Source organism: Mustela erminea, chromosome 6 (genome assembly GCF_009829155.1).
Source record: "Mustela erminea isolate mMusErm1 chromosome 6, mMusErm1.Pri, whole genome shotgun sequence".
NCBI lineage: Eukaryota > Metazoa > Chordata > Mammalia > Carnivora > Mustelidae > Mustela > Mustela erminea.
In genome coordinates this window covers 61010768-61037967 of record NC_045619.1, presented here as the reverse complement: position 1 = coordinate 61037967, position 27200 = coordinate 61010768, and the positions used below count along the sequence as shown (strand labels likewise).

At 38.0% G+C, this 27200-nt stretch overlaps 1 protein-coding gene across 7 annotated transcripts in view; it reads left to right on the top strand.

Annotated features, from left to right (window-relative positions):
• PLCZ1 (phospholipase C zeta 1) overlaps window positions 1–5238 on the top strand; it is a 48151-nt gene extending 42913 nt beyond the window's left edge. For all 7 annotated transcript variants that reach the window (XM_032347462.1, XM_032347460.1, XM_032347461.1 and 4 more), the window contains 3 exons: window positions 551–683; window positions 4187–4336; window positions 5105–5238. In XM_032347462.1, the coding sequence (XP_032203353.1) occupies window positions 551–683; window positions 4187–4336; window positions 5105–5190 (369 nt within the window). In that variant the 3' untranslated portion in view covers window positions 5191–5238. The remainder of the gene's footprint in view (window positions 1–550; window positions 684–4186; window positions 4337–5104) is intronic.
• The last annotated feature ends 21962 nt before the right edge of the window (window positions 5239–27200 follow it).

The window sequence follows — 27200 nt, the reverse complement described above, 5'->3', positions numbered from 1 at the left end:
ACTTATGATAATATTGATAATAATAGGTAATATAAATTTTTATCATAAATTAACCAAATGTAAATTATACTATCAAAAAGTGCTGTCATAGGAAATTATGCAGTGTTTCTTTCTTATATTTTAGAAGTAGTATTACTATTATTTCTATTTTTTTACTATTTACATGTAGTATGAATTTCAACATAGTTCATGTTAACAGAGTAATTCAGCCTGAATTACAGTAGACTATGATTATAATAATACTTTTAAGCAATGCCTTATGACAACTATAATAAAGACTTTAAGAATAAAAAAATATGTTGAACTATAAAACTCAATGTGAATTTTACTATAATTATATACTGGTAAAATGGAATAATGTAGACATATTCCTAGTATTCACCTTGAGGATAAGAGTTAAGGTTTAAAATGTGCATTATATTCCATTTTTAATTTTTTTGTGGGAACTGAGAGTCTGTCATTTTTTTGGTATATATATTTTATTTTGAAATTACATGATTACACAGTTTGAAATCCTATTAAATTTTTGCATTCAAATATTTTTGTGCAGCTTATCAGTGGTATCCAGTTACCTCCCAGTAACAATTCATCATCTAACAAAGCTAACACACTAGTGATTCTAGAAATTTTTGGTGTTCCAGATGATCATGTGAGACAGCAGACTCGTGTAATTAAAAAAAATGGTGAGCTCCTAATATATTTTTATTGAACTTCTACTAGGCTTCTTGTTGGAAAGCTTAAAATTTATTTATTTATAGAATTTTGAGACATCTTTATTATTCATAAGACAAAGGCTTTGCATTAGGTTTAAGATGACCAAAGTGTTATAGACAGCGAAAACAATCTGATAATGATTCAATGTATTGTTTAGATGTATTTTCAGATTACAGATACAAAAGTTAATCTAACCTGAAAAATTACTACCTTTTTTTTCACTTTGACCTCCTTTTTATGTCTCTTCCTATATTGCTGAATTAAAGGGACATTTTGATGGCTGCAAGTCTACTTAGCTTCTAGCCTTTGTGTAAAATAAAGAACATATGATTTTTCTGATATAGTATATTTCCCATTTTTATTTCACTGTTTGAATTATTTTAGATCAAAGGTCTATGGTTTTTGGCTCTGGCTAAGGATGCCATAGAAACCTCCTCATACTATATTTGGATTCATAATTCAGTCATTTTTGCCAGAAGGGAAATGTAGGAATGGAAGAAATGCCTTGGGTAAGATTTTTAGTTCCAGCATCCCGTGATATTTTATGTAATACACTACTGACAGCATCACATCTTCGCTGAGGTGGAAGTCATTAAGGACATTAAAGTGTAGATTCCTTTAGTTTGACCTTTAGTCAGGGTCACCTTGGAGAAGACCTTGGAACTGACTCCTGAGTCTAGAATCTTCTTTGTGTGGTTATTTCCAAAGTGTAGAGGGCTTCAGTTCAGAGTCTGCAAATATGTGCCCGGTTAAATGGCACCAATGGAAAAACAGGTGCAGTCGTACTACTCTTTCTTTTTTTTTCCCCCTTCGGTGATAATCTCTAATAATACCCACCATCTGTCCTTGTATTGACACCCCAAATACTCCTCCAGTGTTTCCCTTGGGCAAAGGGTATGGAAGAAAGATGTGGGAAATTTTGGCTACCTCATCCTAGGTTATCTGTAGGAAAGGATGTTGGTGATGACTCATTGGCTTATTTGGCAAGCCTTGGATTTGAAGGCATACTACAATGGCAGTGTCATGAAAAGGTAACTGCTTACGTCAGGAAGCTTGTAGTACCCTATCTCTTGTTCTCTTCATCCCCCTACTTGAATCTTCATGACAAAATGCACAGACCATTTATTTATTCTTATAATATGATTATAATAATATATAATATATATTATATAATTATATGATATATAATCATATTATAATATGATTCTAGTTCCCATTAGAATTTAGATTATATCCTTGAGTCTTACGGAAATATTCCTACAGAAATTAAATTTACTTTATCTAACAATACTGAGCCTCTGTTATTAGAAGCCTGGTCATCAGTATCAAGGAAACTTAAAATCTCTGTGTACTTAATGTATTACTATGTATGTCCAAATCAACTCTATTGAAGATAGTTTTCAATTTGGTATGGGAGATAAGTTACAATAAAACTAGTATGATAGAGTCATTAGTATTTCAAGGAAGGTAAAAGAATTGTAGTGGAACAGGCAAATTGGGAGATGGTTCTTGGAGAATGAATAGAATTTTTTACGGAGATTGAGAATGAAGACATTGAAGGCAAAAGGAATAATATGAGCCCTAAAACCTGGAGAAGACTAAATCCAAACACGCTAGGGAAAAATACAGAAGTTTAATATGGGTAGAATACAGGGTGAGGTAAAATGAAAAAGTTATGTTGGGGATAGTCATGGAAAATTGGGAAAGGCATGATAAGGTGTTGGGTAATGTCTTTTCTGTAGAAAATGAACAAAATTAAAACTCTTAAACAGGGAGATAGCACTAACATAGTTGAGCTTTAGGGAGATTGTTTCTGCAGATTGGGTAGAAAGCAGTGTATGCAAGAGAGATGAGAATTACAAAATAGAGTCAGGATATGATTCATGGCCAGAGGGTGAGGAATTCCAGTCAAAGAAGGCCCATGGCATCAGAAAAGGAGTGGAGGATGCACATGAGGAAGACTAGCAGGAACAAAAGTCTAGGTAGCTGGACAAGGGGGAATTCTAGGATGGCTTAGCTACTAAAGTAATTGTGGTAGAATAAGAGAAATGAGAGTCTGGAAGGAAAAAGATCACGTTTGGATAAGGTGTGGAAGTAATTTTTCAGCTTTGGTCACGCTAGAGAAAACTGTGTTTGTAACCATCAGATCTGGTGTCCTCCTCCTCTCCCTCTTTCCTTCCTCTCTCACTCCTTTCCTCTCTTTTTCTACCTTCCTTCCTTCCTTCTTTCTCTCTCTCTCTTTCTTTCTTCTTCTTCTTCATTAAAAGGGCTTTCTTAAATGATACGTATGATTTGTGTGTGTATGTGTGTGTGTGTGTGAGAGAGAGTTTATAGGGAAGTAGGGTTAGAGGAGGAAGACAAATCAGTATAAGAATTTTGTGCCCATTTTAAAGTGTCTATAAAAAAATTGACTCTTAGATATGCCCTTGCACTCCATGGAATTAATTCTTTTCTTAAGCCAAAGTAATATATTCATTATACCAGCGCGAGCCAATTGGTTTAATATTTTCATGGGCATAGACTTCATCCTGGATTACTATCTGGTGAATGTGTGCTTGTGACCACAGAGTCACCCAGAAAACAGAAAATATAATTAGTCACAAATTCTTTAATGCTTCTGGAAAAGTAACTTGAAGAACAAAACCTACTTACGTAGCAAGGATAGCATTACCTTTGTACATGAAAGTGATACATATTATTTTTCTCTGAACCTAAGTAGACTATATATTTGATCTGGAGGTGAATTTCTTGATTCCATTAAATTATGCTTAAGTATTGGATGATTTGGGTTATATTTTGACACAATTTGGATTTCTTATTTGGCAAGACATTGTTGTTTGGATGATTATTTTGCTGAAGATCTAAATGACTCAACACCTGGGACTTTAAAATGAGCACTTATTCAAAAGAAGGATCAAAGGCTGGCTTTGGAGCACCTAGCTCTCAGGCCAACAACTATCTACGGAGCTCATCCCATAATAGGAGCTGGTATAGAAAAATGACGGCATTTAACTCCTTTGTTAGGGAAATGCCCCAACCCAGCAGTCATATTGCCAAGTGTTGAAATGCTTCGCTCTGAAATTGGACTCCATTTGTTTGAATTCCTGCCCTGTCACTTACTGGCTGTGTATGTGAAACCTTGAGGAAGTTACGTAACGTCTTTCTGGCTCAATTTTCTCATCTGTAAATATGAATAGTAATAACCCTGATGGGTTATTGTAAGGTTGAAATGAGATTATCTACTTAAAGCTCTTATCATATTGCCCAGCAATACTAAAAACCTAATAATTATTGTTATTGTCATCAATATTCCTTTCTCAATGGGTGTGTGAAAAATTCAAGTGCTCTAAAACATAAACCATTAATATTAGTAAGTGTTGAAAAGAAAAAAATTTCAGAGAACAGATACCATGCAGTACTCCCTAGACATAGTGTCTATGATTCTTTGATGACATCTTCCTTTATATTTCAGCTTTTTGTCCAAGATGGAATGAAACATTCACATTCATTATTCAGGTGCCAGAATTGGCTCTGATACGTTTTGTTGTTGAAAGTCAAGGTCTAATAACTGGAAATGAGTTTCTTGGCCAATATACTTTACCAGTTCTATGCATGAACAAAGGTAATATTCTGAAAAGTAAAATGATTGTGCTGACCATTAGAACTTGCATTTACCAAAGAAACAAATTGATACATCAGATAGCTCTATCCATGACAATCAGAGGTAAAGGAACTTTTATGCATTGACACATATTTTCTCTCAGTGGTAGAATAGAAATGTGTTCTCATGTGGAAGGTGGGATTGTGGTTTGGGATTGCTAGGAAGATAAATTAGACAAATATGGCATGTCTTAGCATTTCTTTACATGGATCGTCACTCTTTTGTTTCAATTAAGACTAGTCATGACTACCACAGAGAAATAAAGCATGGGAATCAAAGAGAAGGGAAAAGCAGGGACTCATCTTCCAGCCCATAAGGGCCCGGGAGCCCAAGATCATCCTTTCTTGACTCTTTCCAGGGCCAACTTAATGTTGCCGTCAGCTTGCGGAGGTGATTTATACAATGCCCCGAATTACCTTGTCTCAATGTGTTTACTTCTCTAGCACCATCTGAGCGGTATCCCAGAACCAGAGTCTTCCTGCAGCAGAAGGGTGGTGGTGAATTTAGCACACTGCACTTTGAGGGAGGAGAAGTGTGATCTGTGTGCTTAGTGTTTGGCAGTAAGAAGTAGAATCGAAACTTCAGATATTTTCTCTTATATGCAAGAGGAATATAACAATGTGGTCATAGTTTTTCCATAGGCTTAGTAAAGATAGAGTCTCAGTAGCACTATCGAGAACACTACTGATTGATTTTTATTGTCCTAATTGGATATGATTCCTTTTGCAGGCTACCGTCGTGTTCCTCTGTTTTCCAAAATGGGCGAGAGCCTTGAGCCAGCTGCACTGTTTATTTATGTGTGGTATGTCAGATAGCAACTAAAATCCCTGACATATTGTTAGCTATACATCCTAATAAAACAGCCAAAACAAATGTCTATACCTTTTTTCTTTATTTAAAAACATAAAGCAAAAGAATTACTTACAAAAACAAATATTGAGCAAATTCCCCTTTAACTGACAAAACAGAACAGTGGAGAAAAAGAAAGCAAAACCGTTCAGAGGGTCCTGACACTGTGGCCCTCTTGTAGCCCAGTTTTGCTGCACACCCCACCACCCCGCCGCTCCCCTGCTGTCTGCTGAGGCTGCTCTTCAACTAGCTTGTGTCATTTTAAATGAGTAGAACTTCCAAGCTCTTGAAATATGTCTGATTATACAAGATATGTTGGCAAATATTTATCAGTAAAAAGAACTGTAAAATTTAAGAGTGTTTTAACTTCTAGACACCCACTGCCGCATGTTGTAGTGAACTGGAATTAGATTCTCAGGTGCTCTGTGCCCTTTTACATCCTAGACAGTGATTAGCCCCTGCCTCCTGCTCCTGCTAGTTCTTAGATGCTGGGCATTGGGTTTGGTATCCTGTAATTACACAGATATTTTTATGAGTGCCTATGAAATTGATTTGCAGTCAAACTGTTCAATCTCCCTATCTGTAAAAGAAATCTACTCTGTCGACTTTTGTGCTTGGATCTCTGAATTCACACTATTTTTTGAATCTGTGCTAAATGTACTTTGAAGATGGTCTTTGGTCAGAGATGAGATTCCTGTGCTATTTTATATGCTGAGCTTCTCACCATCAGCAGCACTTTGATTTACTCAGTGTCCTATGCAGAGTAATATAGTTCCTTATTAACTCTTCTTCAGAAAAACCCCAGGGATGTTAATACTTATTCTGTCATTGTTATATGGGAGTGAGGCAAAAGTATGCAGCACAATTTTTGACTAATTAGGGAATCCTCATAATTCAGATTTAATTTCAACAAATTAAACCTGAACTTATGACTAAAATAACAAAAATGACTTTGAGATGTTTACTTTTACTAATGCATTCTCTCTTGATGGCCAGAAAAATACAAAATAACCCAGCTACTTTATTTTACTACTATGGTTTACCCTCAGAACCACATATTTAAAAGAAAGATGCCACTGGAATTCAAATACCCAAGTCATAAGCAGTGAGAAAAGTCCTAGTATATCATCAATGAGATACTCCCTCATGGCCGTTCTAGGGTTAAGGGTGTGGTGCCCTCTTCCCAGTGGTGAGGCATAGCCAGTTCTCAGACGGATACTTTTATTTTGTCAGATAATAGAATGATCTTATTTAAATTATTCATTGTAGAGTCTAATAGCAGGTGGGGTGTTCAGCCCATTGACCCAAGGCCTTAAGCCTTTTAAACTCCTAAAGTCTTCAGAAGATCTGGAATTCCATGAGATTTAAAGACTCTGATTAGGTGAGTTTTTGCAGAAGTGCACTAATTCTGCAGCAGGATAAACTTCTATTTCTTATACCATTAAGATTTGAAATGAGGTAAAAAAAAAAAAAATGATATATACATTTTTTCCCTCACTTTTGTTCAGGTACTAACCAAATTCAGCTCACTAACTTTGAAGAACAAATCTTTCATTTTTTGATATCCCACTCTGCATCAGAAATGCACTTTTGAAAGGAAACACTAGATCGTTTTATTTCCTGCCCAGTGATCTTATAATGTCTTTTAACATCTTTGGTCCCATTTTTTGTATGCATTTACTTTCCTTTTGAATTGAACTGGAGTATTAGTACTACGACTACTACGAGTATGACCACACTACTACTACTACTACTATTAATTTTCTTACAATAGAAACTACCATAGAAACTCCACAGCCAGGGAATTTTCTCGTTTTAGGGAAGGTTGGGAATGATGTGAGAGACCAGCTTTGATTCGTGCTGTCTAAACATGATTTTTTTGAAAGATTTTGTTTATTTATTTATTTTGGAGAGAGAAAGTGAGCACACAGAGCATGGTGAGAGGAGTGGCAGAAGAGAAGGGAGAGAGAGAGAATCTCAAGCAGACTCCATTCTAAGGATGGAGCCCAAGGCGGAGCTCCATCTGAGGACCCACTGAGACTGTGATCTGATCCAAAATCAAGATCAGCCACTTAACCCATTGAGCCACCCAGGTCCACCTAGGCATAATTCACTTTCAGAAAAAAATAGGCTTGGTAAGTGGAAAGATTTATACAAAGAAATAGAAGAAAGGGCTAAATGAACCCCTGGGCTGTGGCAACAGAAGACCTTGTGTCTTTTAAATTCTCAGTTGAAATGTCAGTTCCTGGGAGGAAGCCATCCACCATCTCTTAGACTAGGTCATGTTCCTTGGTGTATGTTTCCATACAACTGACGGGATGACAGCTAGGAACTGACATTGCACTATCAGGTAGGCCCTGTCATTAGGAGCTGACCTGACACTTGCAGTTAGACCATGGTGTCTGTCCTGTTGAACATGACTGGCTTCACAGAACAACATTAGATAAGACCACTCTGACCATGACTGAACACATGAATATTGTCCAAAAATAAAAATGCCAAATGTTCTCCTATCTTGGCTAACATGAGTGACTGTTGATTCTTTTTTATTTTTATTTTCTTTTAAGATTTTATTTATTTATTTGAGTGAGAGAGAACACAAGTGAGAAGGAGGGGCAGAAAGAAAGGGAAAAGCAGACTATTCAGTGAGCAGAGAGCCCAAGGTGGGACTTGATCACAGGACCGTGAGATCATGACCTGAGCCGAAGGCAGACGCTTAACCAACTGAGCCACCCAGGCACCCCTAGACTGTTGATTCTTTACCAATTATCCTTTTGCCTTGATTCATTGTTTTTTTTTTTTTTAACCTAAGGTTTTTTTTTTTTTTTTTAAGATTTTATTTATTTATTTGACAGAGATCACAAGTAGGCAGACAGGCAGGCAGAGAGAGAGGAGGAAGCAGGCTCCCTGCCAAGCAGAGAGCCCGATGTGGGGCTTGATCCCAGGACCCTGAGATCATGACCTGAGCCGAAGGCAAAGGCTTTAACCCACTGAGCCACCCAGGCGCCCTGATTCATTGTTTTTATCTTATGGATAAGATTTATTCCAATCATAGAAATGCCCCCTACTCCTGACAACATCCAATGCAGAGAAGAGCCCTACATCCTTGAAACACGCCTTACTCCCCACCCAATCATCTAACACATGTCTAAATCCAATCATAAGTGCTTTTCAACATCCTTTTACTGAGATGTCCCATGGTACCCTGTTTGTGGCCCCCCCTCCTTATTGCAATGATCAATAAGCCCAACTTTGTATGTTCCTGGTGATCTTTAGCTGGTGGGCATTGACGAAAACCTGGCTTCTCCTTCTGTAATACGCATGACCTTGTAGGGATCAGTGTGACAGGAAAGTTTTGTTATGTTGTTGATTTTGACCTTTTCTCTCTTTTTTCTGCTTGTGCTTGTTTAGAGCCTCAGAATGCATAGAGAGCACAATCTCCCCCTTTAGACTTCCTCTGACTTTTGTTTGGGTGATGGTGGCTACCGGAGGCCAGTGATGCTGGTTGCTGAGGAGTCAAGTTGCCCTATCTCTGAAAGAAGTATGGAGAAGCTCCCAGTAGTTATAAAAAAGAAGTCTTTATTTTCATTTTGTGTATGGGGAGTGTATGGTGATTTTGAGGGACACAGACAATGCACCCAAGAGAGTGCCTCCAAGGGTTGCCGTTAAAATCTTTATGCAGATTTCAAGGGATGTTTGGGAACCACAATGGTGAGAAGCTCATGTTGTGCACTGGTGTAGAGAAAATGGAATCACTCTCAGCGAAGCCCTTATGAGCTTGAACGATGAACATTTTATTGGGAGAACATATGAGTTTCATTTTTCAGGAGTTATTAGGATTCCATAATCTTGGTGCTACATAAACATTTATTAAATTGCATTTATTTCAAAGGAATAACCCTCTGGCCATATTTGTACTAACAAAGGATTCTTATGATGTGGTTTGGATTCTTAGGCCATAAGCTTGAGCTCTCGGTGTAATCAGAGCAAACATTTTCCCCAGCCTCTAGAGATTTCCGTTTCACACATCAAAGGGGTGGATTAAAGTGGGATTTCAATTTAGGAGAGATTGGAATCTGTGTGTCTTGGGTAAGACACCCAGCCCAACACCTGGTAGTAGCGGGGAGAGAGTTGAAGTTAAGTGCCGTACAAACCTACACAGTTTCAGCCACCAGTGCCTTCTTTCTAATTCCCATGTATATACAATTTAACTTTCACACTTTCAGTCATCTTTCCTGTTCTTCCCCCAGTGTGATTACTTTTCAAATATGATGCATATCCGCAGTGTTAGCAGTACCTAACACGTGCCGAATGTTAAACATAATTAACCTAAATCCTTTTAGCAATCCCGTGTTTTATTGGTGATGAAACAGCCCCAGAAACATTGAGTTGCCTAAGGTCTACAATAAATGCCAGAATCTGGGTTACTGATCCAGGGCAGTCTGGAAAAAAATTAAATGTGTTGATTATATCACACATTATGCAAAAATTAACTAAAAATGGGTTATAGGCCTAAATGTCAAAGTAGGAAATAAAAACAAAAACTATAAAACTTTTAGAAGAAAGCAGAATATCTTTGTGACTTTGGGGTAGGTGAAGGTTTGTTGGAACATTAAAGCATGTCATATATAAAAGAGATGGTAATGAACTTCATTTAAAAAAGAAATTTTTCTTTATGAAATATGAAAATGAAAAGTCAATCTACAGGATGGAGAGTATTTTTAACATATCTATGAAGAGACCTGTATATACACTCTATAAAGTATACTCACAAGTCAATAAGACAGCCCAGTAAAAATGAGCAAAATATTTGAACGTGTGCTTCCAAAAGGAAAATATATAAGTGCCCGATAAGTGTATAAAAAATCACGAGTTATTAGGGAAATACAAATTGAAAGTTCAATGATTTACCAATAGAATGGTTAAAATAGAATAAAAGGGGCCATACAGATGTTGGGGAGGAGGTAGAAACTGAAATTTTTATTCTTTGCAAATTGGAATGTAAAATGGTGCAATCACTTTGGAAAGTTTGGAAACTTTGGGTAGTTTCTTGTAAAATGGAACATATACATTCATATGACTCAGATATTCCCCATATATTCCCCATATACCTAACACATGACTCCTAGATATTTACCCAAGAGAAATGAAAACATATGCCTTCATAGTACATTATTTATATACATTTTAGGATTTTATTTATTTATTCATGAGAGACAGAGAGAGACAGATGCAGAGGGAGAAGCAGGCTCCCTGTGGGACTCAATCCCAGGACCTCAGGATCATGACCTGAGCTGAAAGCAGACACTTAACCAACTGAGCCCCCCAGGTGCCCTATCTGCACCACACTTTATATATATGATTGTCAATAGCAGTTTTATTTGTAATAGCTACAAGCTGGGAACTACCCAACTGCCCATTAACAGGTGAATGGATAGACAAATTGCGTTATATCCATATAATGGAATATTATTTAATGCCATAAAAAGATAAAAAGGACTAAACTATTGCAACATGCATAAATATTGATGAACCTCAAAATCATGATGAATAAGTACGTATTGCAAATAAGTACACATTGTGTGGTTCTAACTATTTACAATTACAGAAAGTGCAAGCTATAGTGACAAATCAGTGAAGCGGGTTCAGGATAGAAGTCAGGCTGGATTAAAAGGAATTACAAGGAAACTTTTGGAAGTGATGGAAATGTTTTCTTGATTGTGGTGATGCTTTAATAAAGGTGTATATGTGTCAAACTGCTCAAATTTTTTATACTTGAAACGTGAGGTTTATTGATCTTCAATTAGGTCTCAAAAAAAGTTGAAAAAATAAAGACTCTAAGAAAATAATATAGTCTCAGTTCTCTTTTGGGCATTCTCACCAGTAACCTGCATCGATGGTACAGAGAAGGTTTTCCTGACTCGGCTGGGACAACATATGTTCTGACATTAAGATCAGCTAATCAGATCAGGGAATATAAAGTTCCCTAAATTGGAGGGCACAAGACTGAGTGGAATGGTGAGCACAGAGCACTATTCTAGAGTCTGTGGGGAGCTGGACTTGACTTGACTTGCAGGGAGCTGCTTATGCAATGTTTACGACCCAACCACATACACTGAACACCATTCCTTTAGCCAAGGAACACATTTCTAATATCCCTTAAGCTAACTGACATACTCTATTGTGTATATACAGGCAGGGATATTTGAAGTCCATAACTTTGGAGTGCAGATTCCTCACTAGATTTTTTTTTTTTAAAGATTTTATTTATTTATTTCAGAGAGAGAGTATAAGCAGGGGAAGGGCAGAGGGAGAGGGAGAAGCAGACTCCCTGATGAGCAGGGAGACCGATGCTGGACTTGGGATTTGATCCCAGGACCCTGGGATCATGGCCTGAGCCGAAGGTGGACGCTCAACCACTGAACCATCCAGGTGCCCCTGTTTTTGTTTTTAAAGCAATAGGAGTTTATTAAGTGAAGATACAGAAAAAGCTCTCAAGAGTGAGAGGGGTCCCGACAGGGTTGCCCCCCCATTAGAGTTTTTTAAATTTTAACTAATCTCTTCAGGAGGTCTATTAAAACTAATTTATGCACACACAAATATACACATATACCACATATACAAACACACATACATGTGCACACACACACACTCATATATTACATGTTTTATTCCGAAGTTAGTAAATTATGGATATTTATTTATTTTTTATTTTTTATAAACATATATTTTTATCCCCAGGGGTACAGGCCTGTGAATCACCAGGTTTACACACTTCACAGCACTCACCAAAGCACATACCCTCCCCAATGTCCATAATCCCACCGCTTCTCCCAAACCCCCTCCCCCCAGCAACCCTCAGTTTGTTTTGTGAGATTAAGAGTCACTTATGGTTTGTCTCCCTCCCAATCCCATCTTGTTTCATTTATTCTTCTCCTACCCACTTAAGCCCCCATGTTGCATCACCACTTCCTCATATCAGGGAGATCATATGATAGTTGTCTTTCTCTGCTTGACTTATTTCGCTAAGCATGATACGCTCTAGTTCCATCCATGTTGTCGCAAATGGCAAGATTTCATTTCTTTTGATGGCTGCATAGTATTCCATTGTGTATATATACCACATCTTCTTGATCCATTCATCTGTTGATGGACATCTAGGTTCTTTCCATAGTTTGGCTATTGTGGACATTGCTGCTATAAACATTCGGGTGCTCGTGCCCCTTTGGATCACTACGTTTGTATCTTTAGGGTAAATGCCCAATAGTGCAATTGCTGGGTCATAGGGCAGTTCTATTTTCAACATTTTGAGGAACCTCCATGCTGTTTTCCAGAGTGGCTGCACCAGCTTGCATTCCCACCAACAGTGTAGGAGGGTTCCCCTTTCTCCGCATCCTCACCAGCATCTGTCATTTCCTGACTTGTTTATTTTAGCCATTCTGACTGGTGTGAGGTGATATCTCATTGTGGTTTTGATTTGTATTTCCCTGATGCCGAGTGATATGGAGCACTTTTTCATGTGTCTGTTGGCCATCTGGATGTCTTCTTTGCAGAAATGTCTGTTCAGGTCCTCTGCCCATTTCTTGATTGGATTATTTGTTCTTTGGGTGTTGAGTTTGCTAAGTTCTTTATAGATTCTTGACACTAGTCCTTTATCTGATATGTCGCTTGCAAATATCTTCTCCCATTCTGTCAGTTGTCTTTTGATTTTGTTAACTGTTTCCTTTGCTGTGCAAAAGCTTTTGATCTTGATGAAATCCCAATAGTTCATTTTTGCCCTTGCTTCCCTTGCCTTTGGCATTGTTCCTAGGAAGATGTTGCTGCGGCTGAGGTCGAAGAGGTTGCTGCCTGTGTTCTCCTCAAGGATTTTGATGGATTCCTTTCTCACATTGAGGTTCTTCATCCATTTTGAGTCTATTTTCATGTGTGGTGTAAGGAACTGGTCCAATTTCATTTTTCTGCATGTGGCTGTCCAATTTTCCCAGCACCATTTATTGAAGAGGCTGTCTTTTTTCCATTGGACATTCTTTCCTGCTTTGTCGAAGATTAGTTGACTGTAGAGTTGAGGGTCTATTTCTGGGCTCTCTATTCTGTTCCATTGATCTATGTGTCTGTTTTTGTGCCAGTACCATGCTGTCTTGATGATGACAGCTTTGTAATAGAGCTTGAAGTCCGGAATTGTGATGCCACCAACTTTGGCTTTCTTTTTCAATATCCCTTTGGCTATTCGAGGTCTTTTCTGGTTTCATATACATTTTAGAATTATTTGTTCCATTTCTTTGAAAAAGATGGATGGTACTTTGATAGGAATTGCATTAAATGTGTAGATTGCTTTAGGTAGCATAGACATTTTCACAATATTTATTCTTCTAATCCAGGAGCATGGAACATTTTTCCATTTCTTTGTGTCTTCCTCAATTTCTTTCATGAGTACTTTATAGTTTTCTGAGTATAGATTCTGTGCCTCTTTGGTTAGGTTTATTCCTAGGTATCTTATGGTTTTGGGTGCAATTGTAAATGGGATTGACTCCTTAATTTCTCTTTCTTCTGTCTTGCTGTTGGTAGAGAAATGCAACTGATTTCTGTGCATTGATTTTATATCCTGACACTTTACAGAATTCCTGTACAAGTTCTAGCAGTTTTGGAGTGGAGTCTTTTGGGTTTTCCACATATAGTATCATATCATCTGCGAAGAGTGATAATTTGACTTCTTCTTTGCCGATTTGGATGCCTTTAATTTCCTTTTGTTGTCTGATTGCTGAGGCTAGGACCTCTAGTACTGTGTTGAATAGCAGTGGTGATAATGGACATCCCTGCCGTGTTCCTGACCTTAGCGGAAAAGCTTTCAGTTTTTCTCCATTGAGAATGATATTTGCGGTGGGTTTTTCATAGATGGCTTTGATGATATTGAGGTATGTGCCCTCTATCCCTACACTTGGAAGAGTTTTGATCAGGAAGGCATGCTCTACTTTGTCAAATGCTTTTTCAGCATCTATTGAGAGTGTCATATGGTTCTTGTTCTTTCTTTTATTGATGTGTTGTATCACATTGACTGATTTGCGGATGTTGAACCAACCTTGCAGCCCTGGAATAAATCCCACTTGGTCGTGGTGAATAATCCTTTTAATGTACTGTTGAATCCTATTGGCTAGTATTTTGTTGAGTATTTTTGCATCTGTGTTCATCAAGGATATCGGTCTATAGCTCTCTTTTTTGATGGGATCCTTGTCTGGTTTTGGGATCAAGGTGATGCTGGCCTCATAAAATGAGTTTGGAAGTTTTCCTTCCATTTCTATTTTTTGGAACAGTTTCAGGAGAATAGGAATTAGTTCTTCTTTAAATGTTTGGTAGAATTCCCCCGGGAAGCCGTCTGGCCCTGGGCTTTTGTTTGTTTGGAGATTTTTAATGACTGTTTCAATCTCCTTACTGGTTATGGGTCTGTTCAGGCTTTCTATTTCTTCCTGGTTCAGTTGTGGTAGTTTATATGTTTCTAGGAATGCATCCATTTCTTCCAGATTGTCAAATTTGTTGGCGTAGAGTTGCTCATAGTATGTTCTTATAATAGTTTGTATTTCTTTGGTGTTAGTTGTGATCTCTCCTCTTTCATTCATGATTTTATTTATTTGGGTCCTTTCTCTCTTCTTTTTGATAAGTCAGGCCAGGGGTTTATCAATTTTATTAATTCTTTCAAAGAACCAGCTCCTAGCTTCGTTGATTTGTTCTATTGTTTTTTTGGTTTCTATTTAATTGATTTCTGCTCTGATCTTTATGATTTCTCTTCTCCTGCTGGGCTTAGGGTTTCTTTCTTGTTCTTTCTCCAGCTCCTTTAGGTGTAGGGTTAGGTTGTGTACCTGAGACCTTTCTTGTTTCTTGAGAAAGGCTTGTACTGCTATATATTTTCCTCTCAGGACTGCCTTTGTTGTGTCCTACAGATTTTGAACCGTTGTATTTTCATTATCATTTGTTTCCATGATTTTTTTCAATTCTTCTTTAATTTCCCAGTTGACCCATTTATTCTTTAGAAGGATGCTGTTTAGTCTCCATGTATTTGGGTTCTTTTCAAACTTCCTTTTGTGGTTGAGTTCTAGCTTTAGAGCATTGTGGTCTGAAAATATGCAGGGAATGATCCCAATCTTTTGATACCGGTTGAGTCCTGATTTAGGACCGAGGATGTGATCTATTCTGGAGAATGTTCCATGTGCACTAGAGAAGAATGTGTATTCTGTTGCTTTGGGATGAAATGTTCTGAATATATCTGTGATGTCCATCTGGTCCAGTGTGTCGTTTAAGGCCTTTATTTCCTTGCTGATCTTTTGCTTGGATGATCTGTCCATTTCAGTGAGGGGAGTGTTAAAGTCCCCTACTATTATTGTATTATTGTTTATGTGTTTCTTTGATTTTGTTATTAATTGGTTTATATAGTTGGCTGCTCCCACGTTGGGGGCATAGATATTTAAAATTGTTAGATCTTCTTGTTGGACAGACCCTTTGAGTATGATATAGTGTCCTTCCTCATCTCTTATTATAGTCTTTGGCTTAAAATCTAATTGATCTGATAAAAGGATTGCCACTCCTGCTTTCTTCTGATGTCCATTATCATGGTAAATTCTTTTCCACCCCCTCACTTTAAATCTGGAGGTGTCTTCGGGCTTAAAATGAGTTTCTTGGAGGCAACATATAGATGGGTTTTGTTTTTTTATCCATTCTGATACCCTGTGTCTTTTGACAGGGGCATTTAGCACATTAACATTCAGGGTAACTATTGAGAGATATGAATTTAGTGCCATTGTATTGCCTGTAAGGTGACTGTTACTGTATATTGTCTCTGTTCCTTTCTGATCTACCACTTGTAGGATCTCTCTTTGCTTAGAGGACCCCTTTCAATATTTCCTGTAGAGCTGGTTTAGTGTTTGCAAATTCTTTCAGTTTTTGTTTGTCCTGGAAGCTTTTAATCTCTCCTCCTATTTTCAATGATAGCCTAGCTGGATATAGTATTCTTGGCTGCATGTTTTTCTCGTTTAGTGCTCTGAAAATATCATGCCAGCTCTTTCTGGCCTGCCAGGTCTCTGTGGATAAGTCAGCTGCCAATCTAATATTTTTACCATTGTATGTTACAGACTTCTTTTCCCGGGCTACTTTCAGGATTTTCTCTTTGTCACTGAGACTTGTAAATTTTACTATTAGGTGACGGGGTGTGGGCCTATTCTTATTGATTTTGAGGGGCGTTCTCTGAACCTCCTGAATTTTGATGCTCGTTCCCTTTGCCATATTGGGGAAATTCTCCCCAATAATTCTCTCCAGTATACCTTCTGCTCCCCTCTCTCTTTCTTCTTCTTCTGGAATCCCAATTATTCTAATGTTGTTTCGTCTTATGGTGTCACTTATCTCTCGAATTCTCCCCTTGTGGTCCAGTAGCTGTTTGTCCCTCTTTTGCTCAGCCTCCCTATTCTCTGTCATTTGGTCTTCTATATCACTAATTCTTTCTTCTGCCTCATTTATCCTAGAAGTGAGAGCCTCCATTTTTGATTGCACCTCATTAATAGCTTTTTCGATTTCAACTTGGTCAGATTTTAGTTCTTTTATTTCTCCAGAAAGGGCTTTTATATCTCTCGAGAGGGTTTCTCTAATACCTTCCATGCCTTTTTCGAGCCTGGCTAGAACCTTGAGAATTGTCATTCTGAACTATAGATCTGACATATTACCAATGTCTGTATTGATTAGGTCCCTAGCCTTTGGTACTGCCTCTTGTTCTTTTTTTTTGTGTTGAATTTTTCCGTCTTGTCATTTTGTCCAGATAAGAGTATATGAAGGAGCAAGTAAAATACTAAAAGGGTGGCAACAACCCCAGGAAAATATGCTTTAACCAAATTAGAAGAGATCCCAAATTGTGAGGGGGGAGAAAGGGGATAAAAAGAGGTTCAAAAAGGAAGAAAAAAAAAAGAAAACAAATAAGAAAAATATAAAAAAGAAAAAATATATATATTAGATAAACTAGTTAAAAAACGTTAAAAAAGAAAAAGGTAAAAGTTAAAAAAAAAAAATTTAACCAGACGGCGAGAAAAAAAAACAAAAAATGAAAAAGAAAAAAATTAAATTAACCTCAAGACTAAAAAAAATCACAGGGAAAAAGCCATGAGTTCCATGCTTTGCTTTCTCCTCCTCTGGAATTCTGCTGCTCTCCTTGGTATTGAAACCGCACTCCTTGGTAGGTGAACTTGGTCCTGGCTGGATTTCTTGTTGATCTTCTGGGGGAGGGGCCTGGTGTAGTGATTCTCAAGTGTCTTTGCCCCAGGCGGAATTGCACCGCCCTTACCAGGGGCCGGGGTGAGTAATCGGGTTTGCTTTCAGGAGCTTTTGTTCCCTGAGCACTTTCCGTAGAGTTCCGCAGGACGGGAATACAAATGGCGGCCTCCTGGTCTCGGCCCAGAGGAGCTGAGAGCCCAGGGCCCCACTCCTCAGTGCGCCCTCAGAGAACAGCGCCCAGTTACTCCCGTCTGCCTGACTTCCGGCCGCACTCCGAGCTCACCGAGCCTGCGACCGGTTCAAGGTAACACCGAGCTGTGAGCTTACTGTCGGCTCTGTCTCTGCAGCTGGCTTTCCTGTTCCAATATCCACAAGCTCTGCGACACTCAGACACCCTGATCCTTCTGTGACCCTGCGGGACCTGAGGCCACGTTGACCCCGCGTGGGTTTCGCCCCGGTTTAGCCTCTGGAGCGATGTCCCTCAGCGGAACAGACTTTTAAAAGTCCTGATTTTGTGCTCCGTGGCTCCGCCGCTTGCCGGGAGCCAGCCCCTCCCCCCGGGGTCTATCTTCCCGTCGCTTTGGATTCACTTCTCCACCAGTCCTACCTTTCAGAAAGTGGTTGTTTTTCTGTTTCCAGAATTGCTGTTCTTCTTCTCTTCAATCTGCCGATGGATTTGCAGCTGTTTGCAATCTTTAGATAAGCTATCTACCTGATCTCCGGCTAGCTGAAGTAGTCTCAGCCTGCTACTTCTCTGCCATCTTGACTCCTCCCTCAATTATGGATGTTTAAACCAAAGCAAAGGCTAGACTTGTGCTTGACTTTTTTAGGTCTATTTAAAATACCCAAATAATTATTTTTGTTCTTAGTTTAGACCAGTGGTTTTCAACTTATCTGCACACTGGAGTCATTTAGGACATTAAAAAAATATTTGCAAAGATTCTGGTAAAATTGGTGTGGCATTTGCTTGAGCATTGGGATTTTAAAAAGCTCTTCAGTGTATTGGAATCCAAGGCTTTCTATATATGGTCCTCAAACCAGTTCAATAGCATAATCGGAGGACTATTTAGAAATGCAAAGGCTGTGAGGAGAAGGCTAACAGGGGATTGAAGAGAGAGAAAAGAATGAATTCAGTGCGTGTCTTTCTCTGATTCTTCCCCATGAAGTCACCTTCAAGAGGTCGTAGTACTCAGTGTGACTTGCTTCCCTGGATTCTGGTCTGTAAGAGAGTTCGAGTCACAAAATAACATGTCAACGAATGAAAACAAATATTCTGATTTTCTTTTATTCAAGTGTGATACATTGCAAGAACAGAAATTAGCCTCTGGCATATGGAATGTTAAACATATATTAAATGCTACAAATTTATTTTTTATGTAGTTGGTTTACTCAGAGTTTATATTAGTTCCCTCTTTTTTTAAGGTATTTGACTTGATTCTAAACTCTATATTAAAACTTACATGATGAGAGATAATGTGTTAAATGATCCAGTGAGAAATGAGGGAGCTAGCACACAGCATCATGAGCAAAAGCAGAGAAATAATAAATCAAAAGCCTAACTTACTTCAAGAAAATTTTTGGCTAGATGAACAATGACGATTGAGCCTGGGGGCTAGAACCAGATTGTTGCAGGAGAGGCAGTTCATAACAGAGGTGTTGAGAACTAAGAACAAGGTGACAGCTATATTTTCTCATTAAAAGACAGTCATGCAAAACAGTTGTCTGAAGTAAAATATGTAAATGATATCAAAACTACAAATCATGATACACCATGATATCAAATAATATCTTTGATTCTTTTTTGAGATTAAAAAATAATAATTACTTATTTGACAGAGAGCAAGAGAGCCCAAGCATAGGAAGCAGTAGAGAGAGGGAGAAGCAGGCTCCGCACTGAGCAAGGAGCCTGACGTGGGGCTTGATCCCAGGATACTGAAATAAGGCAGACGCTTAACCATCTGAGCCACCCAGGTGCCCCTTTTTTATTCTTTTTTGTATTTTGAAAAAAATTCAAAGCTCCCTTCCCTCATCATTTCTCTAGAGCACGTCATCCCACAGGATTGTCTGCTGAGATATAACCTTCCATGCTCCTCTGTCCAGTAAGGGAACTACCAGCTGCTCATGATTATTCACCACAGGTGACATGGCTAGTGTCGCTGAGGAAATGAATTTGTAGTTTTGCTTTAATTTAAACTGAAGTAACCCCATGGGGCGGGTGCCTACCCTACGGGTGGGTAAAGCTCTGGAGAGCTGGCCTTGATTCTGCTCTTCTTGGTTTCAGGCTCTTTCCATTATGCTGACTTGCACACCATCTCTTATGCTACAGAAAGGACATGATAATTATTATGTCATTTTCTTTTTTTTTTTTTAAGATTTTATTTATTTATTTGACAGAGAGAGAGATCACAAGTAGGCAGAGAGGCAGGCAGAGAGAGAGAGAGAGAGAGAGAGAGGAGGGGAAGCAGGCTCCCTGCTGAGCAGAGAGCCCGATTTGGGGCTCAATCCCAGGACCCTGGGATCATGACCTGAGCAGAAGGCAGAGGCTTAACCCACTGAGCCACCCAGGCGCCCCTATTATGTCATTTTCTGATATGCATTTCTTTCTAGCCCTCCTCAGTCTGTTGTGGATCCAGTCCACTAAGACAATACAATATCTTATTTGGATACCACTTAGCAGCTTACAAAATGTTTTCACATACAGTATTTAGTTTGATTCCATATATAACTACAAACTGTGTTTTTCTGAAGTGATTCCCCCAAGTGAAAGTTTCCTGATTTGATCAAGTGAAGGAGCTCATGTAAAGGAATATTTGACTGACAATATAAACATTGGTATTTTGAGATATTCTAGAAAAATGCTTAAGTTGTTCAGTGATAATGTGAAAAGAATACTCAATTGAACATCAGGAGACCATGTCTGCTACCATTGATGTTCATGATAATAATGATAATGATAATAGTAGCAATAAAGAAATTTATTATGTACCAACAATATTCCAAGCATTGTGCTAAGTGTTTCATATGCATTACCTAGTTTAATCCTCATGGAAATCCCAGAAGATTTTTCAGATAGAGACACTAAAAATTAAAGAGGTTAAGAAATAAATAATATATTAAATAATATATTGAAGTTGTCTTGGTAGAGCACTTTACCTCTCATTGCCAATTTACTTCTTTTTAAAAGTGAGGTTTCTGAACCAAATAATCTTGTTGCATGTGTGTGGTATGTGTAAGTTTTATAATTATGGAAATGTAGCAATTGGGTGTAGGATAACTTTTGAAAATGTTATTTTCCAAAACTCTTTATTTTTATATTGATCTTATTTTAAGGTAGCATATTTCTACTCATTGATTTGATATGTTATCATATCAAACTGAATGTTTGTGTCCCTCCCAAAATTCGTCTGCTGAAGCTCTAGTCCCCACTGTGATCTTATTAGGAGGTGGGCCTTTGGGAGGTAATTAAGTTTAGATGAGGTCATAAGGTTAGAGCCCCCATGAGGGGATTTGTGCTCTTATAGGAGGAGAAAGGGTCACAAGAGCGTTTCTTTTCACCATATAAGATTATAATGAGAAGGTGGTAGTCTGCAAGCCAGGAGGAGAGCTCTCTCATCAGGAGCCAAATCTATTGGCGCCTTGACTGTGGACTTCCCAGTCTCTAGAACTGTGAGGAACAAATGTCTGTTTTTTTAAGTCATTCAGTCTGTGGTATTTTATTCTAGCAGCCTGAGCTAAGACAGTATCTTAGCTAAGACAGTATATTCTAGATCTTGCTGGGAACATGAATTAGATTTCTGTATGTGTGTGGGTGTACCAAACCAGTCTGACCTCTTCATTTTAATTTTTTTAGATATTATTTCTATTGAAGTGTAGTTGACATCCAATATTATATTAAGTTCGGGTGTGCAATGTAGTGACTCAACATTTATATACATTGACAAGTGATCACCTTGGTGATCTGTCACCATACGAAGTTGTTACAATATTATTAGCTACGTTTCCTATGCTCTGTATTATCTTATTTATTTTATAACTAGAAGTTTGCATCTTTAATTCCCTCCCCCTATTTTGCTCATTCTGCCACCCCCTCCCTATGAGTTAGATTTTTAGAAAATGAGGATAAGTAATGCCTACCAGATTTATGATAAAGATCAACTGAAATAATATATATAAAATGTTTACTACTACTGTGTCTGATGCATAATAAGGATAAAAATAAGGATAAAAAATGTAATATAATTGAAATGGAATATAGCTCAGTGATTAAGAGGATGAATTCTGGCACCTGATTTCTTAGGTTCATAGCCTCTGCTACCTACTAGCTGAGGGACCTTGGGAGAATTACTTAACTTTTTTTTTTTTTTTTTTTGCTTTTTAGTTTTCACATCAGGGGTATCAAGATAATAATCATTGTAACAAGGATTGTATAGACAAATGTATGTAAAGAATGTAAATGTATTTAAAAATGTAAAGAATTTGAGACAGTGCCTGAAACATGAGTGCCCATACATATTAGCTATTGTCAGTATTATCATCATGTTTGCATTAGCTTTTTCCAACAGGAGATGCTACCCTGATTACTCCCCTAAAGCTTCTCTAGGATTAATTTTCTCCTGCATCAAATGATTTTTTGGGGGGGGGGGCATCTCTGATCACATTTGTAATTGAAAATCTAAAAAAAGATCAATCAGAATTTTTGCTAGGTAAGCTTCCTCTGCACTTGTGTGTCCTGATGCGTGAGTAGATTTGAATCAGAGCCAGGGCAGGCCTGAAATGCATGTCAGCAGGCAGCATGCCCAGGCAGCAAGCTTTGGAGTTTGAGCACTTCTACCCAGAGAGGGACAAATCTCTTTCTTGTGGGCTGGCAGTGAGTTACTCTGCAGTGAGTTACTCTGCAGTGTCAAGAGCCTTGACAATGAAAGATGAATCACACTCCGTTCCGTGGGCTTCCCCAGGGCGTAGGTCTTTTGTCTTCAGGGTGTCAGAGATGGAGGTCCAGCACTCACGGTTTCCTTGAGGAAGGCAGGGGTGTGTGGGGCTGCAGCTCCAGGGCTCAGGGGGTGGGAAAGGCTAGTGCTGCTAGGGTTGCTCTCAGTTCCTGTCTCGCCTGAGTAATTTTGATGCTGTGTGTATGGAGGTTGGGTTCCAGCTGGTTTCCAATAGATGAGCAAGGCTTGGCTCTCAAAAATGTTCTTCTTGTAAATCACCTCAGCTTAGTAAACTGTTAAACTGGTAAAATGACAAAGATGGTAGATTCTCCAACTTTCCAAGGAATTATCATCAGTGGGGAGCTTCCTGATGAATAGAAATCTATTATAGAAAAATTGTATGTGTGTTTCTTCTTAAGAAGAAGTAACATCTTTAAGAGTAACATCTTTAATGTGATATTCTATAGAAGACAGTATTGAAGGTATGGTTGTTGTTCTCGCAAATACCACTATCCAGTGGTTTCTGGGAGGCACAGGAGGTTAGGAAAATGAGGAGGTAGAGGGGGACATTTCTCATAATACAATTTGAGACTGAGAGACAGGTGTTTGTTTGTTTGTTTAAGCATAATTATCGATAGAAGATGTTAAATAGATATTCATTTTGACAATATCAGGAATCTGATTATCTTTTAGGTATTATCTCCTGAAGGTAGACTTTGGATAAAAAAATTTTCCTATCACTTCTTTTCTTCCTTGGGATCCAAAGTGCTCCCCACCTCCCCACCCAACTCCTTACCCTGTGCTGTTCACTAGGAAAGGAATCTAGAGCTGTGGGCAACTCCCTTCAACTTCGAGCAGAGTGCTGTGGTAGAAACAGCATGGACTTTGAATTCAGGCTAGAACTGGGTTTGACTACTGGGTTCAAAAATATTTCTTGACTTTTTTGAGATTTCTTTTTTTTTCTTTTCTTTTTTTAAAAATGGAGATACCATTGCTTATCTTACTGTGAAGACTAAATCACGCACTATGGGCAGAGTGCCTCATGCATATAGATCTTCAACAAATGTTAGTTTATTTCCCCTTTCTCACTACAGGAGTTAGTGAACAAACACTTAACTAAGAAAGAAACTCAGGCAAAAGCAAAGGCAAAGGCAACAATGTCTGAAGATATATATATATATATATATATATATATATATATTTTTTTTTTTTTTTTTTTTTCCCCAAAGCCAAACTCTGCCAATTCCTGGTGTCTGTTTTGTATTATTTCTTTATTGACATTCTCTATTTGGTAAGGTATCATTCTAATGGTTTCCTTTCGTTTGTTGTATGTGATAGCTCTTTGAGTATATTTTAAAAGTTTTTTTAAAGTCTCTGTCTCCCAACTCCAGTTATTTCTCAGGGACAATTTCTATTAATTTCTACCTCCCCCCCCATGTATAGCACATACTTTCCTGTTTATTGGTATGACTTATAATTTTTTGCTGAAGTTTGGACATTTTGAGTTTTATAATGTGACAACTCTAGAAACCAGACTTCTCCTTTTCTTCGAAGTTTGTTGCTGCTTTTTATTATAGTAGATATTTGTTTAGTGAATTTGTAGTTTTTATTTTTTTTCATTATGTGGATGTTGATTTTATTACACATGAATTTTATAATGATTACTATGTTGAGGGAATTAAATAACAAGATCTAGAATTCCAACAGAAAGCTAGATACAATAAAAAAGAACAAATAAAAATCCTAAAGTGATAATTATAACAACTAAAGTTAATCAGTGAATATGGCTAATAGTGGATTAGGCATAGCTAAAAAAAAAAAAAAAAAAAAAAGACATAGTGAACTTAATGAGAGGTCAGATACTGTCTCCATACTGCAGTATGGGGAGATTTAAAAAAATGTGCATAGAAACAAAAAGAAAAGGAAAAAAAAAACCCAAAAAGTGTAAAAGACATAAAGGCTAAGTATTTTTTTTTAAGACAAGTTCTATTTTATTTATTTATATATTTATTTATTTACTTACTTACTTATTTCAATTTCTTTTCAGCGTAACAGTATTCATTGTTTTTGTACCACACCCAGTGCTCCATGCAATCCGTGTCCTCTCTAATACCCACCATCTGGTTCCCCCAACCTCCCACCCCCCCCCGCCCATTCAAAGCCTTCAGATTGTTTTTCAGAATCCATTGTCTCTCATGGTTCACCTCCCCTTCCAATTTCCCCCAACTCCCTTCTCCTCTCTAACTCCCCTTGTCCTCCATACTATTTGTTATGCTCCACAAATAAGTGAAAAATATGGAACGCTTCACGAATTTGCGTGTCATCCTCGTTCCAATTTTAGTATATGTGCTGCTGAAGCGAGCACTGTTTTGTAGTTTGTATTCTTTATTGTGTCTGTTCCCTAAAGTCCCTGTTCTGTTTACTTGGTGGTCCACTAGTGATTTGACAAAAATTTCCTCAAACTATTGAATCCATTTTTTTTTTTAATTTAAAAATCCAGTCTTTGTATATATGGGCTCTGTGTGTATGTTGGAGGGGGCCTTCAACACTCAGCCAGGATGCTTGCAGCTTTGTCTTAGCCTTCACTTCTTGTTGCCTAGAGCCCGAAGGTCAGCCAGGGATGAGAGCTTTGTGCATTCACAGGTCTTATTGGAACAGGCTCCTGGCCTGAGCATGTGTGGGTCTTACTGATTCCCATGTACATGTGAAAGTTTTTCAATACCCTCGTTCTCCAAATCATCTCATTCCCTACCCTTTCTTTCTAGACATTTCAGTTGGTCTATTGTGTGCCCCATTGTTATCCAATGTCCACAGCAGCAGTGTTAACACATTTGCTCTTGAATGTTTTCAACAAATGTTCCCTGGGCAGCCACCTCAGCACTGGGAGAGTTCTAAGGTAGGTGAAATGAAGACAAGCCCTTTGAGCTGGTTCTTCAGGAAACACTAGATAGCTCAAAACAACCACAGTTCTTTAGAGTAAGACCTATTCTGCTACTTCCTGTATTAGGAATCTACACCAGGGATGTGAGCTATTGTCTTTAATGGGACCACTAAGCTGGGGATTGGGGGTGGGACTAGGGTAATTTAAATGCTACAGAACTGTTATCAGAATTCACTTGTTTTCTCTTGATTAAGCATGTCTTTTTTTCTTTTTTCAGTAGTCTTTGATTTGTTTCCATAATTCCAATAAAATTGATTTTGACAGTGTTTGCCAGGGTTTTTATTTTTGTTTCTGTTTGTTTGTTTGTTTTTTTGTGGAGTGATGGTCCTTTTGAGTTCCTTATTCCCTTACTTTCACTGATGTCACGCTCCACTAATATTATTAACATTTTATATTAGTATAGTATATTCGTTGCGATGAATGAGCCAGTACTGATCCACTATTATTAACTAAAGTTCATTCTTTATTCAATTTTCCTTAGTTTTTACCTAACGTCATTTTTCTGTTGCAGAGTCCCATCTAATATTACATTTGCAAGTCATGTCTCTGGAGGTTCCTCTTGGCTGTGACAGTTTTGTCAGGCATTCTTTGGTTTTGATGAACCTGACAGTTTTGAAAATTACTAGTCAAGTATTTGGTAGAATGTCTGTCAGTTGAGTCTGACTGATGTTTTTCTCATGAGTAGACTGAGGCTATGAGTTTTTGGAAGGAAGACCTCAGAGGTCATTTTAATCAAATCTTACCAAATGTGCATACTGTCACCATGATTTTTCACTGTTGATATTGATCTTCATTATCTGATTGAGTTAGTGTTTAAGTTTCTCCATCAGAAACTACTTTCCCCACTGCCTTTCCATACATTCTTTAGGAGGAAGTCACTATGCTCAACCCATACCTAAGAATGGGTCGTTATGTTTCAAGTTCTAGAAGGCAGAATATCTGCATTAATTATTTGGAATTCTGCATGGGAGATTTGTCCTCTCTCTCTCTCTCTCTTTTAACGTTTATTTATTCATGCAGTCATTCATATCAATACAGACTCATGGATAACTATTTTATACTTTGGGATACGAACTAATACTACTGTTCAACCTGTCTCAACCTTGGTCACTGGGAGCTCTTCCACTTGGCTCCTGTCCTAGGGAATATCTTCACCCCCATCACCATGTTTGTTTCAGTTGGAGAATCCCTGGAGGCAGATCCCTTACCTGAAGCTGTGGCTGAGGTCTATGAACAATAGAAATTATAGAAGTCTAGTGATGATTAGCGTTTTTGCATCTGATCTTGAAAAAACTCTTTCCTCAGATTTAAATTTTATAAGTGTTGAATAGTATTTTCTTCAGCTAAAGTCTTTGGCATTTTGTTTTCATTTATTGTTTCCATATTCTTATTCTTTTCACATTATTTCAGCTGGCTTTGTAACTTTGTGTTCAGCTTCTTATTCTGGCTTCTCTACATCTCTAGCTCACAGAGGGACAACATTGTTTCCTGGACCCCAGTCCCTTTTTCCCTTTGTCTTTGCCCTCTGGCTCAGACATTTGTTTTTTCTTACTTTCTACTTTCAGAGTTTTGCCTTGAGAAAGATGAAATTAGTGAGTTTCCATGTTTGTCACACAACCCTTTCAAACAAGTTTTGACTATCATAACCGTCTTGAGTAGGACAGTCCCACCTAAAATGTACTATTCCTATTAGACCAATATGTGCTCAAGATCAAGACTTGACCTATTATCATCTTGTCTGACTTCCTTTTAGTAAGTTTTCCAGTTTTCCCTTTGTTTAATTTTTCTTTATAATACCAGTTCCATAAATTTTCCAAATATGTTTTCCAAATATGCCACCCCCTTGGCAATAATTCTATTCCTC